This window comes from Carassius auratus, unplaced genomic scaffold (genome assembly GCF_003368295.1).
Source record: "Carassius auratus strain Wakin unplaced genomic scaffold, ASM336829v1 scaf_tig00031607, whole genome shotgun sequence".
Classification (NCBI taxonomy): domain Eukaryota; kingdom Metazoa; phylum Chordata; class Actinopteri; order Cypriniformes; family Cyprinidae; genus Carassius; species Carassius auratus.
In genome coordinates this window covers 1-18,361 of record NW_020525935.1, presented here as the reverse complement: position 1 = coordinate 18,361, position 18,361 = coordinate 1, and the positions used below count along the sequence as shown (strand labels likewise).

Genomic DNA, 18,361 nt, shown 5'->3' with positions numbered 1-18,361 from the left:
AAACAATCTAAATACAAATACAAAAATACATATATGCAAACAGAGTCCAATAATTAACTTTTTGCTACACATTGGTTGGCAAATTGGGAAGCACTTATCATAAATATAGACTTTTTTTTTTCTTGCAGTCAAAATATTGTATTTAACATGATTCACCAAAACACATTGTGTATTTGTCCCTATGACAAAAATAAAATAAAATAAGACCTCTATTTTCTGTGGTGGTCACAAAATTACATTTTCCAGTTTCTAGAAAATTGGTCAATTACACGTTCATTTACTCGCAAAAGCCTCTTTTTACTTGCATTTGACGCTCTGCAAGTGCTAATTTTGGACTCTGTTCACAAAACACTAAATAAACATGCACCGATACAAACACACAGATATGAGTCACTCCCTGAAATTGAGTAAAAGGTTAACAGCAGACTCTGTGAGAGACAGCAGAGATACGGGAACTGTTCCCACGCTCACAGCCAGGGAGCGCCAGTCACCCCAGAGCGCCTGCCGGGCTGAGCGCACTATCGCTGTGTGCACAGAGAGAGGGAGAGAAAGGGCAACTGGAGAATCTAGCCTTGATAGCAAAGAGTACAGAGCTTTTTGGGACAGGCAGGCGCATCCAAATGCCTCTTTATGAAATGCCAAAAATCTCATGCGGGACCTAAAGACGTGGGTGCAAATGGAAGTGAGGTTGGTGGGACTGGTGGTAGGGGAAAACAAGACTCAAGGATTCAAGTTTCTTTAAGAAAGTCATGCTGGGAAAGATAATCAGTGCAGTTTGCAGGCTCTATTTGTGCTCTCAAACAATGTTATAGTTTCTACTGTTTTATGTCTTATAACTCAAATTTGAGTTCTAGAAATATTGTTATTATAAATAACAATACATCGGTTCTTAAAATGTGGCATAAAAACATTTCAAAACAAACTATTACAGTACACCTTCATCAACTATTTCACACAAAGTCTGAAATATTGTACTTCAGTTTTTAGTGGTCAGATGCCAAAAATACATTCAATGAGAATGAGAATTTCAGCATCAGATTCTACACGAACACCTCTAGTGCAAAATTATTTGCAGGTATTTTACACCTTAACATTTAGTTGTGTCAGACTTGTGCGAACAGGTCTTTATTAATATAATTCTGACAGCCATTCACATTTTGTACGCATGATGCATGTCATGTGTTGTGTTTGTCCTCCAAGTCTAAAAAAAAAACTTTTTGTGGAAAAAATGTTTGCACATTTACAGATTTACAGTTGTTCAGGGACTGATGAGGACAAACACATAGACAGAACCATATAATATTACGATTTCAAAGCTTTCAGATTCTGGTATTTCAGGAAGAAAACAAAATGATCTGGGTTCATATTTCTTCCATTCATGCTTTCATTCTGGTCATCTTACATCTTGATTCCCAGAATCTATTCTCATGCTCTTTACAAAGTCTGGAAAAGAGCTTTTGCATGCATTTGTTTCCAGTTTCATATTAACAGATGCACCTTTCTGACCTCTCCCTCATATTAGCAACCCCCCTCAGTCCAGTAGTTGGGCTGTATGCTTCCGCTGCAATCAGATACACAACCTGGAACAGTCATTTCCCTTTATTCCTCTTGTCAGCTATCCTGACCACCAATCAGACCCCTTCTATTTGTTCCTCCCTTTATTTAAAGTAGTTTGTTTAAGAATTCCTGATCATTTCAGTTTGATCTTAATTATTAAAGTGGTTATTTTCTGTATGGACTGTGACAAGAAAACATACTACACTGGACCCAACTATCAAACCCTCATAACACGAATAAGCAATATAACTAATTTCAAATGCAAAGAGATCACCTAATCATAAGAGGGCTCATTTACATAAATCCAAAATATAGAGGTACATAACTAACTATAAATAGACAATCAATGGTATATATTGTAGCATATGGTCTCTTAAATGTTGTACCCTTGCTCTTTCGTTTCTTTCTTCTTACTGTCTGTTTTCTCACAGGTTCCAGATATGTGGCATAAAAATGGAGTGTAGAAATACCTGAGGTAAGTGTGGCTGGATGCTCCAAAGAGTCCTGGGCACTAAAGGGTTAAAGGTGCCCAGGTAGGGTTATCACCCTCATGGAAATGGGCCCAAGTTCACCTACCCAGGCACTGGGCAAAATGTTGTGCATGATGGGGCAGGGTGGGGATATTGGTCGAGAAATTATCAAAAGGAGATCTGTGGCTTAATGTGTGTGTTTTGGGGGTTGGGGGAGAGGGGTGTTGGGGGGTGGGGGGTGAAGAGAGGAAAAGATAGGGTCAAAATATGCCAAACGAACAGAACTGAGTTGGGGAAGGAGAGTAAGGGAGAGAAATGGTGAGAGAGAAAAGAAAGAGAGAGAGAGACAGGTGGGTTGTATGGGGAGCAGGCTGGCGCTCCAGGGTGGCAGAGCTGTGCCGACTGCACAGGCGTTTGACCTGTAGGGAGCAAGATGAGGAAGGACGAGGAGAGGCAGCAAGCAGGAGAGGAGAGAGGAGTGGGGCATGAGCGCTGGGGCCTTGATGACACTTACGTGAAGGCGAACGCCACCAGGGCACCACTAACCACTATAAAGTCCAGGATGTTCCATAAGTCACGGAAATATGAGCCTTGATGCAGGACAAGACCTAAATCTACCATCTGAAACAGAAAGAGAATTATTTCGTAAGTGCACTGTTGTCAAAGTTTGAGGTCTTTGAAAGGAGTCTCTTCTGCTGAGAAGATAATTTATTTGATCAAAAATACAGTAACATTTTTGAAATAATATTACAATTTAGAATAATATTTTTTTATTTGAATATAAAAGTAAAATGTAATCTATTTCTGAGAATCTTCAGGAGGCATTGCTCCAGTCTTCAGCGTCACATGATCCTCCAGAAATCATTAAAATATGCAGATTTGCTGTTCAAGAAATATTTGCTATTATCAATGTTAAAACAGTTGTGCTGCTTAAAATGATACATGTATGCATTTTTGAGGATTATTTAATGAAAATAAAGCATAATTTTTTTAATAATTAAAAAATAATAACAATTACATTCACGATTCCCATATTTGTATTGTAATTCTTTATGATATTTACAGAAATCACTGTTTTAAAATTCACAGACATTTCTGGGGTTTTCCAAAAGCATGTGCAACTATATGAACTTGAAATTAATATGAACACTATACTACTTCAGATTATTGCATGACACAACATGGAGACCAATTAACAACTCTTTAAGTACAAAATACATAAGTATCATTTGTTGAAGGGTGAAGCATAGACCATCATACCCCAGACAGCTGTGCAGGATAGATACTTACCTTAATGAGCATCTCAAAGGTGAACACACCAGTGAACACATAGTCAAAGTATCGCAGGACCTGCAAGCACATTGTTAGCAATAAAATTAAGTCCTTAATGACAAATCAATATGACAAGATGAATATAAAGAATGAAAAATTAACAGATGAAAAATATGGAGAAATAAACTAATAAAGCAGGTAATGATTAGAAGCACAGATGGATAGATAGATTAAATGGTTTGTAGTCCAGTAGACAAAAATAAACTGAGCCACAGAGACATAAAGAGAGGACGTTGAGTTGTGGGACTGTCTCACATTGTTGCGGGGGGAATCGGGCCAGACAGGGTCTTCAGCGGCCAGGGCAATACTGCTCATTGCAATGACCAGCAGAATACACATCTCAAAATATCTGAGCGTGACAATATAGTGGCACAACCTCCGAAATCTACAATGGAAGTTCATAAAAAGAACTGTTAACAACAAAAACAACCACTTCTTTTGAAAGAAAACTTGATTAATTTAATATTTACAAAATCAGTGGCGAAAGCAGGTGACTCGAGTCAGTTTTGTTTAATGTCAACATGATGCTTGAGTGCTTGCACCCTATTTTACTTTAATAATTGGAGAATTGGAGGAACTTCCCAATTAAACAGGATAATAAACAGTAGAAAATAAGTAGGACATGACTTAATTTTATCCGTTGGAATTGATTGGACTTCGAAAAGTGGTAATTATATACCAGATATTATTAATATTTTTATTATAGGTAATGCAATTTTAATATTGACCAGCTGCAGAGTCACAGTGCCAGTACTGGCAGTAAAATTAGCAATTTTCACAGAGATGTCTGCACTCACGGGTTGGTGGTAGACAGAATGAACATTGAGGAGAAGGGTGGCATGGGTTTAGGCCCCCCATCATCTTTCTCATCATCATCATCGTCACCCTTTGTGTCCTCCTTCTTGGGCAGGGGCTCTGTGTTTGCATTTTTATTGACTGTGGAGACGTGCGGAAGGGAAACAACATGATGATTAAGACGATAAATAAAAAGGTCAGCTCTTTAGCTCTTTCTCTTACCCTGTAGGATGGCATTACTGGAAGGGAACATCGGGGGAATGTCCACGGCAGTGTAATCAGGTTTCATGCCCAGGTGACCAGTGCTGGTAACATTAGCAGTGGTAGAGGAGGGCTTGGTGAGAAAGAGGCTGCTCTCTGTGCCAGTATGTGCCAGGCCGGCAGTGTGGGCACTGTTAGCCAGATTGAGCAGACTATCATGAGGAGTGGAGTTACTAGGTGGCTGGGTGGCAAGCTTGCTGTTCATGGCATTGTCCAGGTCCTCACTGTACTGGCTGTCCTGCCTGGACAGAGTCTTCTGAATGGGACGAGTGGTGGAGAGAATGGGGCCACTTCCATGACCATCCCTGGAAAAAGAAGACAGCAAGATATACGTTTAAATCATGCTTGTTAGGAACCTTTTGGAATGCTATGAAGTGTGCCACTTATATATATGTAGAATACTACCATAGCAAAAATCTGAGGTAGGCATGATTTTTTTTTCCATGTTTTGTAATTTTTTTTAACAAAAAGATGTACTTTTTAAAACCCTGGACCACAAAACATGTCTCAAGTAGCGCATTTATTTTTGTAACAAAATCCAACAATAAATTGCATTGGTCAAAATGATTGAATTTTCTTTTATGCCGAAGATTACTAGGACATTAAAGTTACAGGTTGTAGGACCTACCACTAGAGGGCACACTATCAAAACAATAACAATTGCTTGGATTGATGATGCTAAGAAGGAGCGTGGAATGATGGGATTTGTTGTCTTCTACCCAACCGCTGATGGCCATCAATCAGACGGAAAGATAAATCACGGATTTAATACGAGTTCAATGATTTGCGCGAGTAGATTACATACAAAGTCAATGCAAAGACGCGATCAGACTATGGATCAGACGCGTCCTCACCAGTGTTGGGTATAGTTACTTTGGAAAGTAGTTAGTTAAGTTACAACGTTACCATCAATTAAAAGTAATCAGTTATGATACAGCGTTACCTATTCATAAAAGTAACGCGTTAGAGTACTCATGCGTTACCAAAAATTAAAAGCCGTTTGCAGCGGCTCACACATGACAGACACAGCCCCCGGCCCCTTTAAATGCACCTAGAAGTCGTGACTCCCGACAATGAATAACGTCAGTCATCCGACTAAATTAACACTGCAGGATAACAATAACAGGAAAGACAGTCAGCAATCGGCTATTCCACATGGCGTTTTATTTATTTATTATCACAGAACATATTATTAATCAAAATTTGCACCTACCCAGCCCGGGTAGCCTAGGCTACTGTATATTATGAGCACCACAAGATAACTCCTGATTTTTCTTTAACTTTACATAATGCAGTTATCAAAGTACAAGTATGCTTACTTGTAAACACAACCTTAAACAGGCTTGCAGATTTAAATCCATTTAGAAATGAGGAACAACCAGCCAGCCAATGATCTAACAGAAATTAACAGCTGCCTGTCAAACAAAAATGATAACAAACCCGAATTAAATCCTTCACTGGCACACAGGCAAATGACAAATCGCTTAATAGGCGAACTAATTATTATTAAAGTGTCACTCACAGTCACAAGCCTAAATTCGCTGTAACACAGTCCTCTTACATTTACTCTTCAAAGTAGTGATTAAAACGTAGCAGAAGCAGATTTTCGAAACGTTTGTCCGACAGTCGATTTCTTTTTCGTTGACAAATTGAAAATAATGTGCGTACTTCCATAAACCAAACTCTGTCCTCTCTGCTATCTTGCCGGGAGTTCGAAAAAAAAACACACACACACACACACACACACACAGGGTCAGGCACAGGGCACAGACGTATCACAGCCATTGACTTTACGATCACAGAGCTTCGGCTCCGCTGATACTGATACATCCGCAGGTGGCACAGTAGACCTAGGACTACTGTCTGACAAAAAGCAGGCTGCAGTCGGGATTTTCCTTTCCTTAAAATAACGGACTACTTTTTTTAAAAAATAACGAAGTTACTGATTACTTACGCACGAAACTAACGCGTTAAGTTACAAATTTCAGGAAAAAAGTAATTAGAGTACTCTAACGCGTTACTTTGTAACGCGTTACCCACAACACTGGTCCTCACGCGGGTCTAGAGACGCGATGCCCCACGTTTGGTGTGTATGCCCCATAATACTAATCTTGTTGATCGTTATAATAGCATATGTTTTCTGTAAAGATACGAATCAAAACAACTCACCTGTTAAGTAAAACACAAGCGAGATTGGCATTTCTTTCTAGTTGAAGTTTGTCGCGAAGCTACTTCCGCATTTGTCAACAACACTGTTGTCATGTGGTTTCTACGTCAGTAAAGGCGGTAACAAAGGGTAACTAATGTCATTGACAGTCACCCAGTCTGACTGCGGGGTTGCTGGAGGATACTCGACCATGGTTTGCCTTCTGAGGAACTTACTGGAGGAGGAAAAAGGTGATCGCATCCCTGGATGAGGGCGAAAGGCGCAGCAAGCATGACACTGGCCAGCTTTCCTGCCACTTACCTTTTACCCAATACACTGGCTAAAAAAATAAATAAATGCCTCAACGCGAAGATTGTGAAATCTTGCAAAGGTGTTCGGTGTTGCCCAGCCCACAGCTTTACAGATATCTGACAAAGAGGTGCCGTAACAACGCAGGACAAGGCAACACTCCATGTGGGTCCTCATGGCTAGGGGGCACGGCTTGCCTCGGGATTGGTACTCCAAGGTGATGGCATCCACTATCCAGTGGGCCAACTTCTGCTTTGAGACAGCCTTCCCTTTCTTCTGACCTCAGTAGCAGACAAAGAGCTGTCCAGAGCTTCTAAAGCACTGAGTGTGGTCCATGTAAGAGCACTGCACATATACGGAACACAGCAGTGCCAAGGCTGGATCTGCCTCCTCCGAGGGGAGTGCCTGCAGGCTCACCACCTGATCGCGAAAAGTCATGGTGGGAACCTTGGGCATGTTTCCAGGACGTGGTCTCAGGACAATGTGAGAGTAGGCAAGCACGAACACAAGGCACTCTTCCCTCAGAAATGTTCGGAGGTCCCCAACCCTCTTGATGAAAGTGAGCGTGGTCTGGAGTGCTGTCTTAGCAGACAGGAACTTAATCTTGACTGAATCCAGGGGTTCAAAGGTAACCCTTTCAAAGTCCAACCAGGATGATAGAAAGGTCCCAGGAGGGCACCAGAGGTGGCCTAGGAGGATTTAACCTTCAGACACCCCTTGTGAACCCTTGTGCTTTCCCAGGGACTGGCCGTCCACTGCATTGTGATGTGCTGCCATATAATAATAATTTGATACATTTTTATTGCACTTTTCTGGGTACTCAAAGCATTTTGATATAGCAGCAACATACACTTTCAAGGTGGATGGTAACAGCCTATGCTCCAACCTTTCTTGCAGGAAAGTAATCACTGTTCCAATCGTGCATCTCAGAGGGTCTTCTCGTCGAGAAGAACATTAGTTTGTGAAAAGACTCCACTTCAGTGCATAGGCTTGACTCGTTGAGGGAGTTCTAGCCTGAGTGATGGTGCCCACCACTGCTTGTGGCAGACCACTCAAGTGTGCAGTGTCCCATCCATGAGCCACACATGGAGGTTCCACAGGCGGGAGCCACATGGTGCCAAGCCCCTGAAAAAGGAGGTCCTTCCTCAAAGGGATGCACCAGGGATGGACTGTCGCAAGGAGCATGAGTTCCGGAAATCAGGTCCGGGTGGTCCCCCTTGCACTTTTAGGAAATCTGCTCTTTTAGTTGAAGTGCCCAGGACACTCACTGCAGACAGGGACACTGCTGTCACGCCAACCAATACAGCTTCCAGACTGATGATAAATGGCTTTGTGGAGATCACCTGTTGACTATTTATACCTGTATGCACTGGGAGTGGCATTGGCATCTTCTCTTAAAGTTAAAAATGATTGGGGCTCCCAAGTGAATCCTCTAATGTTGTAATGATATAACTCATAGGAATCGATAGATAGGGAACTTCATTTGTTATTAGTAATTTACATATATACATATATACACATATGTGTACATACATACATATTGATAGATCGATAGATAGAAAGATAGATAGACAGACAGACAGAAAGACAGACAGAAAGATAGATAAAGTAGATTGATTTATCCCCTTGCAGCATCTGTGAAAATGTGAGTAATTTTAACAAAATAAGAGAGCAGAAATTACTGAAATAACCCTATTCAAAAGTTTGTGAAACATTGTTCTTTTGCATATTTGGCATCTTCTGCATATTTGAACACTTTCCAGCAATGTATACTTTTGAGATCCATCTTTTTTCACACTGAGGACAATTGAGGGACACAGAAACAACTATTGGAAAATGTTTAAACATTCACTGATGCTCCTGAAGAAAAGAGCCAGGAAGTGAAAACTTTTGAACAGGATGAAGAGGTCCAAATTTATTTTATTTTGTAGAAATATTTTTTTTTTTCCTTTTAGCACTGCCCTTCGGAAGCAACAGATAACACTTGAATGTTTCCCAGAAAAACAAATTAAGTACAATTTACCTTGATCTTCAAATTCAAAAAGTTTTCACCCCCCAACTCTTAATACATCTCGTTTCCTTCAGGAGCATCAGTGAATGTTTAAACATTTTCCACTAGTTGTGTATGAGTCCCTCAATTGTCCTCAGTGTGAAAAGATGGATCTCAAAATCATACAGTCATTGCTGGAAAGGGTTCAAATATGCAAAAGATGCTGGAAAACGGAATATTCCGCAGGAAATGGAGGATTTTTCTGAGGAACAGTTCTCAGTTTAACTGTTCAGAACAAACAAGGGACTCATGAACAACCATCACAAAACAAAAACACAGTCATGAATCATCCAGGTAACAGAACACAGTATTAAGAACCAACTTTTGTCTTGTGGAATAAGTGTAAACATATTTTATGAAAATATCTTGCTCAGGACAGTACTAAATAAAAAATAACATGCATTTTTTATGATCTCTCTTATTTGTTTAATATTACTCACATTTTCACAGATTCTGCAAGGAGTTCACAAACTTTCAAGCTGCACTGTGTATTTATGTATATACACATATTTACATACATATATGTATAGAAAATAATTTATATAGATGAATTTAGACTAAACTCACTTCCTGGTACGGTGTCGCACCCCTCTATCTTTTCTTCCCTCGCCCTCATGGCGATGATGTCTGTGTTTCCGCTCTCCTCCATCTGCATGCTCATACTCAGGACCTCTTTCCTTGCCCTTATTCCTGTGTCTCCTCCCTCCGCCCTCTCCCTCTTCCTTAGCAGCTCTATGGTGTTGGCGAGCCTGGCTGCAGCGCTCACCATGCTGATGTCTGCGGTGAGACTCTCTACCCTCCCCATTGTCCTCTGAGCCTAAAAGACTCCTACGGGATCCTGTGGAGTCCCCCCTTTCCAGCGCAGTCCAGGGCTCAGACCCTCCACCTCCTCCTCCACTCTCCCCCTCATTGAAGTTGGGCTGTTTGTGCAAGAGCTGATGAGTGCGCTGGGGCTGGCCGTCACCCGGTCGAGTTTTGTTGGTATTGTTATTGCGGTTCTCCTGAGGGTCCACGACCAACGGCCGGTCCAGATGTGTCTTCATGTCGGGACGAATGTGACGGGAGTATGAGACCTAGAGGCATGATAAAAACAAAACAAAGGCCACACATTTGTCAACCAAATAAGAACTTCATTTAAGACAAATATTAACCAAAATATTAAAGCTGTAGGGATTTCGTTCTTGTGTGGAACATAAAATAAACTATTTTTAATATGATTTTATTTTTGAAAATCAATATTTTTGTGTTGAAACTGGGGGTCACTGTATACACTATTATTAGGAAACACATTAAAAAAACACATTAAGCTTTTAATTATTTTTATATCATGCCCAAATTATTCCCCTTTATTGTTCATAAATGGTTGATATTTAAATTTGATACTATTTCGTCTAAATAAATAAAAACTTACCAATCATTTTAAATGAAACCAATCATAAAATAAATGAAGGAATCACACAACACTATAAATGTATATTCATTTTGAGATTGGAGACAACATTTAAAACAGTGTTATCAAATGTAAAGAAGTAAAAAAACAAAACAAATAAACAGTTGAAAAGTACAATATGCAGTTTTTGACCAATGCAATGAAAAAATTTTTTTTTATCAGCTGATAACTGATATTTATATCCATCCTCTTTGACCAAGCATGTCTTTCTCAGCATTTCTTCTCACCTTCCAGCGATCTTCAGGGTCCAACTCATTGTAAAGCACCTCTCTGCTGTTCACCAGAGTCTGTCGTCTCAGCTCACTAGTGCGCTGCTCCCATACCGACTTACAACCTTTGTGGTTCTTCTGTTGCTCTTTACTGCAAAAAAAGAGAGAGACACAGAGAGAGAGATACATTTATAGTTGATCTGAGATTAGTAATCACCAAGAGGGAAAAGTGAGGTTGCTGCAGATACCACAGGCTGAAAATGCCCACCTACAAGCTACCAGCTACCATTTGTTAAAGAGGATGATTGCACCGCTTGGGTCAAACTCACTCACAGAGCACACACACAGAGAGAAGATAACTATAATAATTCTGGGAGTGAACACATCACAGGCGCCCAACCCTCAGAGCAAAGCATGTGAAAGAGAGAAAGTAAAGGAGATAAGAGGAGAACAGCAGGTGATGAGTAGCAGGATGAAGAGAGAAGAAGAGATGAGGAGTGACAAACCCGTCCCATCCCACCCAGCGGTCTGGAGAACAGAGCGGGGAGCAGCACAGAGAACCGAGGAGGAAATGCACATGTCGAAAAGGCTGATGGGAGAAGAGTGGGAGGTGTGGGGCGAACAGAGAGGCGTTTCGAAAGAACAGAAAGAGTATAAATGAATAAATACCAGTCCAGAAAGTGTTCTGTTGCATCAAGACGCTCAGAGCTTACTGTCACGCTGAGGAGGAAAACAGCATGTGAGAAACACAGAACATCTCTTTGCTCTCCTCCCTCATTCACAAGTTCGTCCTCACTGATACACACATATTCTCTCACGATTCTCTCTTCTTCTCCTCACAAATACTTGGATGCATTGGCACACTGACAAACCGGGATCATCCTCAATCGGTCTGTGCCTCTGCATGCAAGTTGTGTGTACGTAACTGTGAGAAGATCACAGATAAGCTTGTTGATGGAGAGGAAACACAACACTACAGGTCTATCGGACCAAACATAACAGAAAATAAAAAAACATGTCTCTTAAAAAAACTGCTATCTGTGTTTTGGATCATACTAACTTTATTTTTTTATTTTTAGCTGACTATGTTCAAAAACATGGGTCTTTGTGACTTATAGTTTATGTTTGGGGTGAATAAGAATTTATTTATGTATTTTTTGGAAATAAATAAATACTTAAATTCAGCAAGGACAGATCGATTTGATCAAAACTGATAGACGTTTATAATGTTACAAAATATGTCTTTTTTTTACTCTTTGTTTGACGGAAACCAAAAACAGCCAGATTGAAAGTGTTGCTGTTTGTGTTTTTGTTTAGTTTATTTATTTATTTTTTTTTTTGTCTATTATTGACCCCTCTGTTTCTTTGACTGCTACAAGAGCAACACATCGTCCGAACACACACAAACAAACATAAAAGGAAGACAAAGAAATTGTGGGAGAGAAAATGTGGCAGCAGGACAAAGAGAGAGATATGAGAGAGGGAGGTATACTCACGCAGCAATGGAGAGGCTGGCTGCAGACAGTGGGCTGACCTCTGCTACTTCCTTGGCCGCCTGAAGAGCCATTTTCTGATTGGCTGCTTGCTCTTCCTCCTGTTCATCCTATACATGGAGAGAAACATGAAGCATATTGGTTCAAATGTGATGCACGCTGGAGCGTAGGAGTGTGAAGGATAAACAGTCTGACAGAGAGAAGGAGAAACGTGCTCATTGAGAGTTCTCCAATTAGTGCCTAGTGAGTTAATCCAACCATCATAAGAACATAATAAAGAAAATTATTTAACTGACATAACATTTTTTACTTTTTTATTAGAGATTCAACATTGATTTTCCATCACCCAAAAAATCAGTTTACCTTGGTCAGCTCTTGTGCATTGGCCAGATTGTCCACAGCGATAGCCAAGAACACATTGAGCAAAGTGTCTGTTCACAGAAGGGTTAAGGAACATCATATTAATCCTGCACTGGTGTACGTGCTGATGAATGAAGCGAGACACCATGTAAGCATGCAATACTGTGTGTTTGGATACAGTTGCCGAAGAGTGTAAGAACGATGAAGAAGACTGAGAAGACCATGCCCTTCTTGACTCCTCCCTGAGACTCGATCCCATCATACATCACCATGTTCCAGTCTTCACCCGTCAGGATCTAAGGTGCAGAGAGAAGGTCCATAAATCACAAAGGATGCCATGGAAAACACACAGAACGATTGCACACTGTTCGATGAGCACATTTGCTCACCTGAAACACTGTCATTATTGCTGCAGGAAAAGTATCAAAGTTTGTAGGTGGTGTCCCGGCTTCAAAATTAAACCTGAAGAGAAGACATGGCGGTTATATTGTTGTTACACAGAGTATTTCCATGCCAGGCCTTATTTAGGGTCCGGACTGGTGACCCATGTGTTATTATGTTTATTGTAGTGTTATACTGACTGTCCTCCAAACAGCTGCATGCCCAGCAGAGCAAAGACCACGATGAAGAGGAAAAGGAGGAAGAGTAAACTGATAATGGATTTCATGGAGTTCAACAAAGACACCACCAGGTTCCTCAGAGACGCCCAATACCTGGAAAATGGGAAAGAAGGACATTTAAAATGCTTAGTCCTTCTTAAAACAGCTCGAAGGGAACAAAGAGTGGGACGGAAAGACAGACAAGGGACTCGAGACGTGAGAGACTCACTTGGTCACTTTGAAGATCCTCAGTAACCTGAGAGCTCGTAACACACTGATCCCAAACGAGGTTCCTGGCTGGATCATAGACCAGAGCACCTCGAAAATGCTGCCACAAATGACCTGTCCCACACACACACACACAAAGACACACACATATATAAAACACACATTTAAAGCTCATCCAATAACGGCAAGCCACAAAACAAAGACCCCTTACCCAACGTCAAACACTAACCCATATCCGTTTCACACAGTTATTAAAACTTCCAAAACACTGAAACACTGCTTAAGGAACTGATTTAGTGCAGTGAATTACAAGTGATACAAACAACTTCAGTAACTACATCAACATTAAGACCTGAAAGAGCAATGCACGGCTGGTATAATGTTTTGGTTTCCTTTAAATGTTTTTTGGATTTAGTAAAAGAAGACGGAGGGATGGGGGAAACTCACAATGCAGTCGAAACAGTTGAAGGAGGAGTGAAAATAAGGACTGGTCCCCAGCCCATACATCTTTATACACATCTCTGACATAAAGATCCCCAGGAAGATGAACTCAGCAAAGTCTGGATTGAGGAGAGAGAGAGGGAAACAGATAGAGACAAAGGTCAAAGATACAGAGAAAAAACAGAAAGCCACATTTGAAAACACACATAAATGTAAATGTATTATATGGGCGGAGGGGGCAAATATTTTAAATAAATACTGCACGAACAGTTTTTTAAAAGCAAGAAAACAGAGATGTTGTTCAAATAACAGATATGCTGTTTAATATTACAATTAGGAAATTTAATGGTTGTCAAACTAATTTAACATCCACTGTCAATATCATGAAAATGCTATTCAGATCATTTTAAGTGTTCAAAATGTAATACTATTGAGGGTGTTACTCAAAGGGAATGTCTAAAGCGATTTCATGCATTCTGATTTATTTACACTGCTAAAGAATTTGATTATTTTGTGAAACATGACCAAAGTCTTAAAAAAGGAGTCGGACGTATGAGACAGAATTTCTGTGCCAAAGACACTCCTTCATGGTTTGTATCCAACTTTCTCTTCCCCTTAAAAGAGGGCGCAGCCATTTGTTAATTCTATGGTCTACCTTCCATTTTGCTGCATGATAATGAAAATTTGTGTTTTATCATATTATTTGAATGCATTTCTTAATCATGAACACACTGGTTTGAAGTGCTAACACTCATGACCCTTCAGCTCCAGGAGCTTGATTGTTTTAAGACTGTTTTTTTTTTACAAATCTGACAAAACTAAAGACTCCTCAGAGATATGAAGGATGCAATACTACAGTAAGTACTCAAGATTCATATTGGATTGGCAGAAACTTGGCATAAGTCTGCTTTAATGAATAATAATTAATGGATAAACAGAAAAACAAGAAAATAAACAGAGTAAAATCTTCAGAAAGTAAAATAAGAAACTATAAACAGGAAAATAAAAAAGTAAATGAAAGCATCATCTCTCCATGCATCTACATGCAATAATAGAAACTTCACAGGTTCGAGCACGTCCGCATAGAAAATACATCTTCAGATTTCTGCTGATTTTTCCACACACTACGCACAAAAAAGACAGAGAAGTCTGCACGTTCTGTGTGGGTCTACTGTAATAATGAGAGAACAGAAAGATGGAAAGACTTACAGAGGAAGTCGGAGAGCTTTTCAGGCTGGTCGTAGTGCACAGCAGCCACACACAGAGTGTTGAGTCCCACCAGACACAGCACAGACCAGTAGAACGCCTGCGTCTTCACTATGTGCCTGACGAAGAATCGCAGACGACGCTCCTTTTTATGGAAGGAAGAGCCCTCCAGTTTGGAGCTCTTCAGACTGCCCCGTGCAAACGGAGAACCTAACGGTCAGAAAAGAAGCAGTTAAACAGAGTGACAGAGAAACAAAATACAAGAAAATTAAATGAAAACTGAAGTTCTATCAGATCTGAAAATTATGGATATAGACTTGTAATTCAGGTAAATTTATCAAAATGCTTTTTACTCAAAATGTTCTGATAAAATATATTTTGTAAATCTATATATATATATATATATATATATATATATATATATATATATATATATATATATATATATAAATTCAAATCAATCTTTTGGAGCACGCTGCAGATAAGTATTTACTTATTAAAGTTCACTAATATCAAGAAAAATCTCTCTGTAGCCTTTAAAAGATGTTAACATGGGAGCAGTGTTATTTAGGTGAACAATGCTAAAAAAAATGGCACAAAATAAAAGATGGTACAAGATGGTTATTTAACTAAATTATATATGTGAAATATATATGTGACCCTGAGCCACAAAACCAGTTAAAAGGGTCTTTTTTCTATTTTTATTGAGATGTATACATAATCTGAAAGCTGAATCCACTGATGTATAGTTTGTTAGGATAGAACTGTATTTTTGCTGACGTACAACTATTTGTTAATCTGGAATCTGAGGGTACAAAAAAATCTAAACTTTGAGAAAATTGCCTTTAAAGTTGCCCAAATGAAGTCCTTAACAATGCATATTACTAATCAGAAATGAAGTATTGATATATGTACGATAAACATTTTACAATTTATCTTCATGGAACATTGTGTTTACTTAATATCCTAATGCTTTTTGACCCATACAATGTATTGTTGGCTATTGTTAAAAAATATACACATACTACTTATGATTGGTTTTGTGGTCCAGGGTCACACACATATTTGATATATATAAACTCAAATGCACCTATATCTCCATCTCCATCCTCTGCATCCAGCAGGTCTGCTTTATTCTTCTTGATGGTAGGCCTCCTTCGCGTGCCTGTGTTTAACAGACCACAGTCACATACATACAGATTCTGACAAACTTAAATATTAATACATAACTAATAAACAGATGAACAGAAAGAACTAAATGAAACAAATATGAAGTGCAGTGTGTCTATCACATGTCTGCTGTAAGCTACAGACTGACGGCCCATGTAAATGTGCTCATGAACACTACATTAACTGTGCATACGGACCAGAAGTATACAATATCACCCCCTCAGCAAAGCCAACACACTATTGATCTCTCTCCTCTTTTACAATGGGAAATCAACACCTAGTCCCAGTGAGGGACAAAGAGAGGAGCAGAGGGGGATGAAAAGGAAGGAAGGATGGAGGAGTTCACGTAAATACCGTCAAAGGGCATCCGGTCATCTGGGTCATTGTCCTCGTCAGCCAAAATCACTTCTTCTGTACAGAATCAAAAAGATTCCAATCAAAACCCCACTGCAAAAAGTCATGGAAATGGGGACCATTTCTAGAGCTTAAAAGAAGCCTCATTTTGAAACATTGTGTACGTTATCAGCACGTTCCAATACTGACTCACAAGTGTAAAGACATCCGTATCAAAAGAGACAAGCTACTATCTGAATTCTTGGCTTTAGCTTCTTCTGGAGTAATTAAAGCTCTTTCTATGGCATTTACCTGCTTTGCAGATCCACTCCAGATATCCGTTCAGCTCTCTCTCTATCTGCTGCTGACGCTTCAGCTTAAGAAACTCTCTCCTGTTCTCCACGCGCTCCCTTTCTTTGGGCAAACTCACTGTATCACACACACATGCATGCAAACGAATGGAAAAACACAAAGTGCACATACATACTAATTATTTTGGAGATTTTTTGATAGGGAAAAAGATTCATTCCCTCTTCTTAGTTAATTTGCCCGCTTTAGTTAAATTGTGGCCACTTTGTACTAAATTTAAATGAGGGAACTAATTCTATTACACCTATTTATTTTTCTGCAAGTCAAGTGTGGGACTTCATTATAACATGTATATAAGATGTTAAGGCATAATTCTAAGCATTTTAAGTTTTGGAGCTCTTTCTTGATTGGGCCTTTTTTAATAAAAAGTAAACTGAAATTCAGGAATTTTATGTACATTTCATGAATTAATGAACTTGTATTAATGTCTGAAACGACAAAAAAATAAATAAATAAAAAATATGGGATTCAAAATGTAATTTAAATCTAAAAATAAATTATTTAGAAATATCTCTGATTATGCACTAGCTCACTAATAAAATAAAATAAAAATGTGACACTGATGTGAACTTATTTGTACAAGAGATCAGATTTTTTTTCCCACTGAAGCACAAGACACGCTCATACAAATTCATACAATTGTTGCCAAATCGTACGTATTTTACGAGCTGCACAATTTGTATGAATTTGTACGAATGACCTATACCTAACCCCGCCCCTAAACCTAACCGTCACTGGGGTTTAGACAAATCATATAAAATCGTACGAGTGAGGTCGTACAAATTCGTACGAATAAGCCACCTCATAAAATACGTACAAATTGGCCGTGAGATAGCGTTGGGTATACCCAAGATATCTATCACACAAACAATAATTTTTTTTAATCATTACATCTACAAACTGTGTAGTTCACATAAAACCCACAAAACTATCATGAACGCTTTAATTCATGAGCAAATCAAACAATGCACCTTTGAAGACCTGAAAAAAACCCAGCAGAATTTGAGAAGTGCTCACACTGAGAGAGGTTTCTTACCCTGACAGCACACCCAGCACAAGATTGAGCATGAAGAAGGAGCCGATGATGATGAGGGGATGAGTACATCCAGTTCCATGCACTCCCTGAAGCATCATTGCTCTGTAACAGCATAAAACAGCCCAGTCAGTACCGTGAGGCACGCATCCAAACATTTTTTCACTCTCCTGCTTTGAGTACGGTTTGTTCATCTGGTTTTCTTTGTGTTTGTCTTGTGTTTTGTTCAGCTCACTTCCATTGGGGTCAAGTATAAAGACATACGAATGTTTTTTTCATTTTTATTTGGTAATTTTTATAAGGTGACAGGAAATTTGACCCCACTAACAGAGGATGAGAACATCTATGACGGAACCGTGTCAGATCCGAGGACATCACGTAACATGTGACATGCAACCTGAGAATGGCAACCATCTGGCTGGGGCCGCTTCATCTGTGGTACACACAGCTGGTGCTCGGCACCGCTGCACCCTGTCACTGCAGAGAGGAACTAATGGGCAGCCATCTTGTGTGGCATTGCTCCACTGGCTGCCTCTAGGGAAGAAGCCCA

At 39.6% G+C, this 18,361-nt stretch overlaps 1 protein-coding gene across 1 annotated transcript; it reads right to left on the bottom strand.

Moving 5' to 3' along the window:
• Positions 1 to 2,303: 2,303 nt before the first annotated feature.
• On the bottom strand, positions 2,304 to 17,909 carry LOC113080573 (voltage-dependent P/Q-type calcium channel subunit alpha-1A-like). The gene is made up of 20 exons (XM_026252732.1): positions 17,828 to 17,909; positions 16,722 to 16,838; positions 16,431 to 16,487; positions 15,997 to 16,071; positions 14,910 to 15,116; positions 13,707 to 13,819; positions 13,261 to 13,373; positions 13,014 to 13,145; positions 12,822 to 12,894; positions 12,611 to 12,728; positions 12,436 to 12,503; positions 12,076 to 12,182; positions 11,249 to 11,299; positions 10,598 to 10,730; positions 9,488 to 9,993; positions 4,377 to 4,720; positions 4,157 to 4,295; positions 3,615 to 3,744; positions 3,318 to 3,377; positions 2,304 to 2,648 (listed from the first exon to the last, which is right to left on the bottom strand). Exons 1-20 carry the CDS (start codon positions 17,907 to 17,909, stop codon positions 2,538 to 2,540), a joined length of 2,736 nt encoding a protein of 911 aa, XP_026108517.1. The 3' UTR covers positions 2,304 to 2,537.
• Between the last annotated feature and the right edge of the window lie 452 nt (positions 17,910 to 18,361).

Coding starts and splice junctions, on each gene's coding strand:
- LOC113080573 (XM_026252732.1), bottom strand. CDS start 17,909: ATGCTTCAGGGAGTGCATGGAACTGGATGTACTCATCCCCTCATCATC. Junction 12,183..12,435: donor ATGCACAAGAGCTGACCAAG/GTAAACTGATTT, acceptor CTCCATGTATAG/GATGAACAGGAGGAAGAGCA. Junction 10,731..11,248: donor ACAGAACACTTTCTGGACTG/GTATTTATTCAT, acceptor CTTTTTTTGCAG/TAAAGAGCAACAGAAGAACC.